At 37.6% G+C, this 11310-nt stretch overlaps 1 protein-coding gene across 2 annotated transcripts; it reads right to left on the bottom strand.

The window, feature by feature from the left end:
- Positions 1 to 491: 491 nt before the first annotated feature.
- On the bottom strand, positions 492 to 11191 carry capn3b (calpain 3b). Of its 2 annotated transcripts, XM_086061044.1 has the most exons (23): positions 10342 to 11191; positions 7899 to 7968; positions 7677 to 7795; positions 7422 to 7555; positions 7153 to 7321; positions 6761 to 6844; positions 6596 to 6687; positions 6371 to 6448; positions 5303 to 5463; positions 5051 to 5217; positions 4960 to 4971; positions 4133 to 4341; positions 4009 to 4045; positions 3711 to 3734; positions 3525 to 3608; positions 3088 to 3165; positions 2959 to 3016; positions 2828 to 2892; positions 1734 to 1802; positions 1583 to 1661; positions 1372 to 1488; positions 1223 to 1281; positions 492 to 931 (listed from the first exon to the last, which is right to left on the bottom strand). In XM_086061044.1, the coding sequence occupies exons 1-23, from the start codon at positions 10669 to 10671 to the stop codon at positions 905 to 907; spliced, it is 2322 nt and encodes a 773-aa protein (XP_085917170.1). In that variant the 5' UTR covers positions 10672 to 11191; the 3' UTR covers positions 492 to 904. The 2 variants fall into 2 exon arrangements, with proteins under 2 accessions (XP_085917170.1, XP_085917171.1); XM_086061045.1 differs by lacking the exon at positions 3711 to 3734 and having other exon boundaries at positions 10342 to 11190.
- Positions 11192 to 11310: the final 119 nt, after the last annotated feature.

Below are 11310 nucleotides of genomic sequence, written 5' to 3'. Positions count from 1 at the left end.
AAAATATCATGTCGATATCAAACAATCTCTCGGATGAGTGGGAAGCTCGTTTGGTGACAGGATATTGAGACACAATTAACTCATTCACTGCTATAGACGTAAAAAATTCATTGTAACTATTTCTATTAGTTTAACTTTTTTTTTATATTAAATATATAAAATTTGATTAATCATGAGGTGTTTTTTTTTTGTTTTTTTAAGTTGATCAGGGGCAGACAAAACTAGTTTTACTTCTTTCTTTCCCCTTTCATTCTTCTGCTTTACTTGGAATTTAAATATTGTTTTTTATTGTCTTTTTTTCTTTTTAAAATTTATGAAATAAATTGATTGAGTTAACTAGTGAAGTAATGCAATTAATTATGATTAAAAATTTCCATCGCCTGACGCCCCTAATCTTTTCTTAAAAAAAAAAAAAAGATTAAAACTAAAATAATTAAAATTAAAAGAAAGAAAGAAGAAAATATTATTAAGAATCAGGAGCATCAGGGGATTAAATTTTTTCTGTAATTAATTGCATGACTTCACTAGTTAACTCACAACTAATCAAAAATTCAAAAGTCTGTTCTAAATGTATAATTTTTTTTTTTCTAGGTTTTCATTCTCTTGTTAGGGAAAGTGGAAACATTTTTAAACTAATAGAAATAGTTCAAATGAATTTTTGACATCTATAGACGTCAATGGCAGTGAATGCGTTAATTGATCAATCAAGACACAATTTTTATTCATTTGAAACTTTCTATATAAATAAATGTGAACAATCCGGACAATGTGGAAACTGCAAATAATTCTGGTTGGTCTACAAAAAAAAACAAAATGTCTTTTGACTACTGGAGTGTATTTAATTTTATTAAGTCCATTGTCCATTAAGACTTGCTTGTAGAGGCTAATTCTTGCGTGGAGATATTTAAGAATACATGGTCAGCTGAAGCCACTAAAGGGAAAGAAGGGAAAAAAGGATGTGGTGGTTTTTCAGGTATGTGTGTATGTATATATCGTCGCTGCTATGTGAAAAACACTTATGTCCATTTTTTATTTATATATATATATTATATTATTTTTTTTGTTGTTGGGATGTCAGTTTCATCCTAAAAATTTCACAAATGACAAAAATGGAGATAAGTGTTTTTCACATAGCAGTCACCATATATTCTAATATATATAATATATTAAAGTCAATTTCCAGTAAATGTTTCGAAAATATAGCTACTAAATGTTGGCTCACCTCCAACACATTGAGTTTGATGAGTCCATCTCCGTCCTTGTCAAAAGCCTTGAAAGCCCCTACAGGAAACACGGAAACACAATTTGCATATATACACACGTGTCGTCCCCATGCAGATTAGTTAACAACATCCTGCCATGTTGACATACTGAACATGCCCTCCAGCCTGACAAAACAGCAAATGTAGCTGTCAAAATCGATGTTGAGGTGCTTGTCTGCGTAGCGCATGGCGATGATGTCATACAACTGTTTGTTGAGGTGGAGGCCTGAAAACGTGACGCAGATCAGATGAACACACCAAAGACACCAATTGATGTAGACGAGATAATACCACACGGGGATTTTTGCCATCCCGCTCACCCGCGTCACTGACAGCGTTCCTCATTTCAAAACTGCTAATGGAGCCGGTTTGTGCTTTGTCGTAACGTTTGAAGATCACCTGCAAACGCACATCAGATTCAAATCCGATTTTCACAGTATTGATGATGCAACACGACGGAAATGAACTTACGTGCCACTGCTTAATTTTTCTCCACAAGTGTTTAAACTCCTGGAGATTTAGTTTTCCTGTCCCATCCGTCTGGAATTTGGAAAAACTTAAGGAGTTATATTCCAACATATTTTACTACTATATGTGACGCGCGTGGGCAAAATACAAAAATACTTGCACTGAATGAAGTTCATTTTTGATCATACATTTTTCAATGCATGTATTAAAGACCCACTATCGTAACCCAACAACTAAGGATTTAAAGCAAACAACAAAATAACCACATTCCCCCCAAAAATTCTCTCTGAACAAGAAACCAATAAATACTATGTACAAGAATTCATTTTGAGATTTTTTTCCCATACATTAATCAACGTATTAATTTGTCTTGCATATCATTCCAAATCTGCAAAAAAATATTAGGCCTTCTCACAATGTAGAAGATCCAGTGTAAGTGCAACTAATGCGTCGGCCATCTAGTGATGATTGTTGATATTACAACTTCAAAACTGCAGTTAACCCCAGCATAATCGCAGTTCAGCACCTGCGAATGTTGTGGATTTTTTCTCTCCCTTTTTTTCTTAATGTTTTTTCATATTTAAAAAAAATAAAATAAATGTCCCCTCCTGTTTCTCTCTATTTTCCCACATTTTTCACGGAAAAGGTATATTGAATGTTTATTAAAGTTTTATGAAGAATTTTGGGTGGTTTAATAAAAATTTAAAAAAGAGGAAATACCTAGATAACTTCGTCACGTCACTGTTTTGTGTTTTTTGTTTTTTGACTTTCACAAGTCTGAATGTGAATGTTTAATTCTCATAGATTAGCTGTGCACATTTATGCAACCCAACCAATATAATCTTAGTTTATTTGTATTATTGTATTTTTTTAGTTGAGTTGTACAAATTATAGGTCACACTAAATGGTGTTAAACATTCTTAAATGATTTATCTTTGTCTCATTTTTTTTTCTTACATCACAAAAAAAAGGTATTTGGACAGGGGTGTGTAGACTTTTTATACCTGCTGTACCTACTACCCACCTTTATTATGTAAGCACTCCAGTGACCCTGTTTATTTTCTCCACGCTTCACACCAGCATAATGTCAAGGATACATCCATCAGGGCAATCATACTGCGACACGTCTCCAGACTAAAACCCTCCATCGACTTTTCATGCACTGCGGGAAAAGAAACATCTTCGAACGGGAACGCGGGACGATGTTTGTTTGCGGAAGCCGACTCACATTTGGAGACCACGTTCTTCGTTACGGTCTGGAGCTCGTTGGCACAGATCTGCATGTCCTGACAGGGCCGACGAGCGGTATGTTAATAACATCATAGTCCAGGTTGAAAATAATCATAATAATATTTACCTCGCCGGCTATTTGTTTGTAGATGACGCGGAATTGTTTCTCCTCTTCAGTTTCTTCCTCTGGCTGGAGGAGTTTTTTCTGCTCAACAAAATGAAAATAACATGTGAACATCACCCATTAGTTGGAGATACCATAAGCACATATGGGAAAACAAAAAACAAAAAAAACAAACAGGTGTTGGCGTCACTTGAGATGAGCTGGCAGAGAGGTCAATTCTTTTATCCCCACTGATGTTATTCGAGCCACTCTTAGCTTACATTTCACAAGCCATAAATGACCCAGGATATGGTCGCTGCATGGAAACTATTATTAACAAAAGTGGAAAAAATGTTAAACTAATACAAAATAGTTTAAACGAATTTTTGACGTCTATAGCCGTCAATGGCAGTGAACGAGTTAAGCAATCATTGCTTTAGTTGAAAAGAAAACAAAATTACTTTTGGCTGCTTCTTCTCCCCCTGAATGCCGTCGTGTGAGATTTCTTTGTTGGCGAATGCTCGATCGGACACGTACACGATAGGCTGGAAAACAAAAATGAAACTTATGGAGGGATCGTTAAAACGAAGTTACTTTATTTGATTAGCTAGCCGGTGCGAAATGTAAATAGCGCAAACGTGCATTACCTTGTCCTTCCTTTTCTTGTCTTGCTGATGACCAATAAGACAAGGACGGTGAGATGAAATGGATTAAAATGCGTCGAGAGAGAGATATGACCATGGACAAAAGTATTGGGACACCCCGGGGCCCCAGACAGATAGAACTAGGTGTCCCAATACTTTTGTCATGGTCATGAAAATGAGAAATGGTCATGTTAATTACATCAAGCCTGACTTTGACTACACTGAAATGAAACCGTGCATTACTCACTGCAATGTCAAATAGAAGTTATTTTTAACTACAGTTAACAATCACGGGACAAACCCGAGTCTGATCCGTGCCGATGGTGTTCTCCGCTTCCCTGCGAAGGACATAAAAAAAAGACATCAATTCCAATGAGGCTTGATATCACGGTGAGGACCAATAACGAGCGGGCGGACGTCCTTACTCGGAGGTGCTCCTGTTCTCGGAAAAGACCCTCAGGATGAACTGACCCTCTTCGTGAGGCTCAAACGTGGTGGGGATGACGACGTATTTTCCCGGGGGCAGTCTGACGCGCTCTGTGATTTCGCGCAGGTTCATGTAAAGTTTGCATTTGGCCTTGGAGGCGTTGTAAAGGAAGAAGTCCTTTTGGAGATGTCGACTTTGGCCGCACAGCTGAGGCATATCGACAGCATTTTAGTTTTTTAGTTTTTTGTTTTTTTTAAGAACGTCAACAAACATATTCTTGACAATAATATGTTATATATGTGCCCTCCGAGTCTAAACACGGCATTCCGATTTAAGATTTCACTCGTGGAAGTTGAATTAAGCAGCAAAATACACCTGGTTTTTTTTTTTTGCTATCTCGGGGCGGCCATTTTGTTTGTACTGCCACTTGCTGTTGACTTAAAATGACATCGCTCTTACTCATGGCTAAGGTAACGACCAAACACGGCTCACCTGTTTGGTCATGTGACATTTGCCAGCTGAGCTGTAATAGTCGTTAGCTGAGCCCTCGGCAACTGTGATGTCATTTACAGTTGACAGCAAGTGGCAAAATGGCCGCCCCATGAGATGGATAAAAATTATTGGATTTTGCTGCTCAATTAATCAGAATAGAACATTATAGTAAAATAAATACTTTTTTTACTAAATACTTTAAACCTATAAAAGCCCAATTTTGATTAAAGAGAGTATAATACATTATTATTGGAAGATAATTCAAAAATATATTTTTTTTAAAAGATCAATATGATTTTTAGAACGTTTTGACTTCAGTATTGGTTTGCGTACCTCTTTTGGTACCTGCAAAAAAAATAAAAAATCGTCTGTTACGTGCTTGCTCTCTGCTGGTTGGCTGAAATCTGGTGACGCAATCATTAACCTCGTAGATGGAAAATCCAATCGTAAGGAACCTGGGACCGAGCTGCTTCTGTATGCGGCGACCTTTCTGCATGAGAGCCACGACCACGGTGCAAAGTTCCTGCATGTCCTCCGGGTCGTCGTCCTCATACAGCTGCAAGTGATACTGAGGGTTGGTCCAGAAGGTATCTGTCAAAAAATGGTGTGTAGAGGAGTACAAACGTCAATCAGTTGATTTGCTCATGTGATTTGGTGAAAAACTCGGCCTCCCCACCTGGGAAGTTCCTACAGCCCCCCGCAGAGCTGCCTCGCACCCATCGACCCTCGTTGACGGACACGCTCCAGCTGTGCCTTTCGTCGCCCTGCAGCGTGTCGGGCGTCAGGTTGCAGATCTCCAGTTTGGTGTAGTTGGTCATGAAGTCGTCAAAGGACATCCTGGGCGGGAATGTGAAAGAGGAGGCTTCATGGAAGTGTTTTTTTTTTTTTAACACTAGATAATATTTAGCTTTACAAAACCCAAGTCATGTTGATGATATCCTGACTTGTAATAAGGAGAATAGTGTCTCTGTTGTTGCCATGGTAACCCAGAGCATAGTGATGGACCAGCTAGGACATTTATCATGTTATGTTAGCACTAGCACAAACGATAACATTTGCGCTAGTGTTAACACAACTAATTATGCTATGTTAGCATTAGCATAATTGAATTATATGTGCTTGATTATTTCAGCAAAATAACCCAATACTAAAAAATACTTTGCACTTATTTCTGGCTATAAGAGTCCAGCTTTTGTTACCATGATGACCGGAGCTTGAGTGTTGGACTAGAGCGGTTATTAATTTCAGGGCCAGAGGAAAAAGTCCAAAGACAAAAAAAATAAAAAAATAATTCACTTGTGAAGGCAGCACTTCATAAACGTTGTGGAAATGTGGTTTATCCATTTATTATTTTTCACATTTATTTATTGCATTAAATAATTGGTTATTTGACTTATTTTGAAGAATAAAAAATTGGGTAAAATAGAGAACTTTACGTAACATTTTTCATTTGTTAATTTAATTAAATGATAAAAATGACCATGAATTATTTAACTATAATTAACTTTTTTCTTCTTTGTTTTTTTAAGATAAAATGCAAAAAAAATTGGCTAATTTATCATATTAAATTAATAAACTATTTCCCAACCAAAGATACCTTTTTTTTTATAATTACTTGCTTACACCTTGGTAAAATATTACAAATATTACATTTATACGCTCACTGGTATTTTATTTATTATTATTATTGTTATTGTATTATAATTATTATTTTTAACGATGAGTGAATATGGATTTTACTCACCAGAACTCACTTTCCTCAACAGTTTGCTTTTTAAGGTTGTCCCTGTCTGCAATAGAAATCGTGGACCATTCTTTAGAACTAGGAAAAAAAATAGCAAACATAAACAGTAGAGTTGGTGTGATTTTGCCATTTTTGCACTTTTACTACCTTCATATAGCATTCTGTAGTCCATGCAGGGGGAAAAAAAAGACACATTATAGGCACAAACGTTTTTCCAGATTTTACTTTGCGCTCCATGGCCCCTTCCACAGCACTCGGCCCCAGGGATTGCGCAAGCGGATTAGGCGAATTTTGCTGTCCTTTGCAGCCTCGTCACACTAGAAAGACAGTATTTATCGAGATCACTTTTGTCTCATAGTAAAAATGAAAATACATGTGGAATGAATTTACCTCCTCCAGGGCAATGATGGAGTAGGCGTGTCCTCGGACCAGTCCAAGTTCCGTTTTAGACTCCATTTCACTGGGGGAGATAACCTGGGCAACATAGTTTTATAGCCAAGTGTGCATGAGTGAAGATGAATTTTAGTAAAGAAGTTTCATGTCAAAAGTTTTTTTTTTTGTTGTAATTCCATGGACCGCTAAAAATGGACGACGGGCCGCAAATAGCACCCATGCCATAGTTTGGACACCCACAGAGGATTTTTGTATGCAAACGGTGGGAAATAAAGATACGTTTCCTTACTTTTATAAAAAAATAATAATAATAATCTTGTTTGCCATTTGTGTAAGAATTGAACTGGAAATCGTACAAATGTGAAATGTGTCATTTGACGCGCACTCACATCGACGGAGCAGCCCATCAGCGAGCCTCTCTGCAGAGCCTTCTTCATGATCTCATAGATCTCTTTGGGTGCCTCGGACAACTCGAAGAACTCCGTCACCCCTCCTGTGAAGTCCTCCATGGCTTCCAAAGTGTTACCTCCCCTCAGGGCCTCGTAGGATCCGTTCAGCCTGAGAGCGGACGACCGTTACACAATACTCATCTTTTGAATTGAGTTTTTTGTAAAAAAAAAAAGTAAAAAAAAGTGATCCAAGAATGTTACGTTCTTACTTAGCATAGGCTTTCTCCAAAAGCGCGCTCCAGAATTCGTTCTCTCGGTAAGATTTGGTGAACACCAGCCGGTTGTTGTAGGTGGGGATGCGGTCGTCGACAACCACATCGATCCACTCGCCGTAACGCCAGAACTGGACACAGAATATATCAAAGTAAGACATAAAGTAGCTTAAATGGAACCCGTTTCAAACGCAGAAACGTGCTGAATTAGAACAACTACACTACACGCAGCTGCAATATAAGCAAAACAACCTGGAAATGGAAAATTCCGGCATAGTTTTCCGTGAAGCTCTGATCCCGAGGAATCACTCTGTAGAGAAGCTTCTCGTTCAGAGTCAGGCAGGCGATGGCGGCCAGCAGCCAGCAGTCACCTGGCGGCGGCAGATACAAACATATACGCTACATCTACCGAACATGTTTGACTGAGAAACTTTATTTAAAAAAAACAAAACAAAAAAACGCTGATTCGTTTACCCAACTCTCCCTGGCAGATGTCAGTCCTGCTAGCTGCATCCACAATGAATTGAGGGTTTTCACATATTTCCTGGCACGGGAAAGAAAAAAGTAATTCATGTAAAAACTTTAAGTGTATTACAGTAAACGTACATGCCAGAAATATTGAATTTGTTGATTGCTGGAATTGGAATAGCAGTTGAGTCCCTCCATGCTAACCGCTATTTAGCCAAGTGGGAATAGCAGTTGTTTATTTATTTATTTATTATACGTTTCTCTATACTCTCAACTTTTTTAGCTCTCATCTTAGCACTTTAACGGAGATTAATTGCTAACATGTTTCATGATTAGGCTCATACAGAAAAATGAACATGAGTCAGTCTACTTGTTTTTCTGTTAGCCTAGCTTATCCTCCCGAACTTGACCTCCAAGATGGCGGACAAACAAATGCCAGCTTGCTTCCTGGTTCCCTTGACCTGCTCCGAGCTGGTTTAATCTACTTTCAGTCATCAAATTGTCAAGTGAGCCAGGTGTATGCCCCCCCCCCCCAAATATTTAAAAAATCATAATGACAGTGCAGTACTTTGAAATAGGACCTAGCTATATATCTGCTGCACTGAAACATTAAATCTGTGTTTACTCATCTGAATATGACATTTGCCGTGATTGACAAGACCAGGGTGCAAGCCAAACCCCAGCTGGGACCTTTGAGTGGCTCCCTTCCATTTGTCACATATTCAGAGGCAAACAGCTGCTACAGTTCTCCGGGTCACAACCTCTCAATGTTGTCTTAAATCCAGCCCGGCTAGCTCCTCTTAACTAAAACATCTCTGTTACGGCTGCCTTGTACTACTGACGGCAACTTTTTATGCGCTATGTAACTCTATCACATACACAAACATATGGTTTACCGTAGCTACATGTCACGAATAAAAGACAAAATCCCGAGATGGGGTTCAAATTTCTCACTGGGGGCAGTCATGTGTAATTAAGGTGAAATGGGACACTGCATTAGTGATATTATTAGTAGCATAAAAGCACTTTAGCACATGTTGGTAGTGTTCTCACTGGCCACAATATTAGGTACACGTCTCATCATCGGCATGGAAACAAACAGCTCAGTTATATAAACATATTAAATTAATCAAAATTTGAGGCTGGCTTTTTTTTTTTTTATTGACTTATTTTTTAGCTCAATATTCCACAGTTAAATATGAAATGGGGTACTTGCACTCCTAATGTTGCTCATTTAAACTTTGTGGAATTACATTACAGTTATTTCAATATTTGCTTGAAAAGTATACATACTCATTCACTGCCATTGACGGCTATAGACATCAAAAATGTATTTGAACTATTTATATTAGTTTATCACCCCCCCCCCACACACACACACACACTTTTTTTAACAAGAGTATGAAAACCTAGATTTTTTTTTATTGTATTAGAACATATATAAAATTTGTGATTAATTGTGAGTTAACTAGTGAAGTCATGCGATTAATTACGATTAAAAATTGGAATCGCCTGACGCCCCTAATTTTTAATAATATTTTCTTAAAAATAAAAAAAAGATTATTAAAAATTTAACAAAAAAAAATTGTTTAAAAAAGAAAAAGAAAAGGTTATTAAAAATTAGGGGCATCAGGCGATTATAATTTGTAATCGTAATTAATCGCATGACTTCACTAGTTAACTAATTTTAACACAAATTTTACATCTGTTCTAAATGTACACAAAAACAATTCTAGGTTTTCATATTTAACTAATAGAAATAGTTAAAATTATTTTTTTTAAAGTCTATAGCTGTCAATGGTAGTGAATGAGTTTTAAGTTAAAGTTAAGTGTCATTTGGGGCGTATTATTTTGGTTCAGACGATTTTTGTATTATTATTTCTTGGTAACAGCTCGGGCCATTTTTTTTTTTTAATTCTTGTATATTATTATTATTTTTAATTGGTAATTTCTTACACTGTTGAGTGTTTGTTGCCTGTGAGTTTTCCATTTTTGTATGTTAAAAAACGAAAATAATAATAATAAATGGTATTTATTAGTCATTTGTGTCTCATACTTATAATACTAATGATAAAAGTGTAGCACTTGAAAAAATAAAAAATGAAAATAAAAAAAGTCAAGTCCAGCCCCTTGAGGGATTTTTTGGGGGTTTACCTGTCAATGACATGTCATTTATTTTATTTTATTTTTATAACCCAAATGTGTTACAACTACATGTGCTTTGTTGTGTTTATAAGTATTTTTAATATGTGCCTAAATAAATGAAAAAGGAAAGAAAAAAAATCATCACTTTATATACGTATAACGTATCCAGCATTTTGGCTACAAGTCAGGACATTTTGTGTTTGAAATTCAGACATTCAGCATCACTCTGCAGACCTCCATGCAAACCTGTTACCATGACAACACCCCCCCCCCTCCACCAGGTGATGAAAGCGCGTTCACCCACCGAGGGTCGTTTCCACACAAACTTCATGGAGGGCTTGTGGTGGCTATAGAAGAGCGAGGAGTCACAGGCCGGGAAAAGAGGATCCTCGAAGAGAACCTTCTTCCTGACGTATTTGTCTCGCAGCTCCATGAAGGTCTTGAGACGCTTGGCATCCCTGACGGCCTCGTTTCTGCTCAGGATGGCCGAGTAGATGGAGTTGGCTCCGGCTAAGGGGTAGTCTTCCTGCTCGTCGGGCACCTGCGACGCTTCCGTTTCCCGGAGCACTCGCACGCTTGTATCCTCCACCAGAGGCACTTTATCATCCTGGTCTTCCATTTTCTCTCCACTCATCTATCCTATAGTTAGCGATCCGGATTTTCAGTCTCAAAATACTTTGCTGTCGCTGAGACAGTGGATCGGCTTGTAAAACAAGTCCAAGGAAGTGTCCTGTGCAGCTGCACCGGTGATCACTTTTGAGTTATCGGCTGTAAATAGTGACACCCAAGTCAACTCTGACGCTCTTGGGCGCTGGGGTTAAATATAGGCCCCTCACAAGGAGGGGAGGGGGGGGGGGGGGCTTCTGGGAGGCTCGCTCCAAAAATACACATCAGGAGAGGTACACATGGTTGATACAACATTTGTGAACAATGAGCAACAATAATAATGTTAATTTCTAAAGTTTTGTTATTATCTGGTCTAGTTTTATTCTGCATGTTTCAAAGTTTTCGATGCTTTCTTTAGTGGCTGTTTACTGATCATTACTTCAGAAATAACTGTTTTCTATGGGTTTTTTTTGTTTTTTGCAGGGGGCTTTATTTATTTATTTATTTATTTATTTTGTTTTAACGGTTTCCCCCCTACATTTTTCAGAATATTTATTTTCCTGTTTCTTGGAATATTTTTGTTCTCTTTTTCTAGAAAAAAAAATCGACACTCCCCCACAAATATTCAGTGTGAATGCAATGTGCTTCCGTATGCTCTGTTTTTCTG

Source organism: Leptonotus elevatus, chromosome 18 (genome assembly GCF_054856555.1).
Source record: "Leptonotus elevatus isolate MCC_2025b chromosome 18, RoL_Lele_1.0, whole genome shotgun sequence".
NCBI lineage: Eukaryota > Metazoa > Chordata > Actinopteri > Syngnathiformes > Syngnathidae > Leptonotus > Leptonotus elevatus.
The sequence above is the reverse complement of the archived record's forward strand: the minus strand, read 5'-3'. Positions and strand labels throughout refer to the sequence as shown.

What these genes read in the sequence shown, in the direction of transcription:
- capn3b (XM_086061044.1), bottom strand. Translation starts at nt 10,671, where the DNA reads ATGAGTGGAGAGAAAATGGAAGACCAGGATGATAAAGTGCCTCTGGTG. An exon ending in GTTGAGGAAAGTGAGTTCTG is followed by an intron (nt 5,464 to 6,370) that starts GTGAGTAAAATC and finishes ATTCCCGCCCAG; the next exon opens with GATGTCCTTTGACGACTTCA. An exon ending in GAACGCTGTCAGTGACGCGG is followed by an intron (nt 1,489 to 1,582) that starts GTGAGCGGGATG and finishes TCACGTTTTCAG; the next exon opens with GCCTCCACCTCAACAAACAG.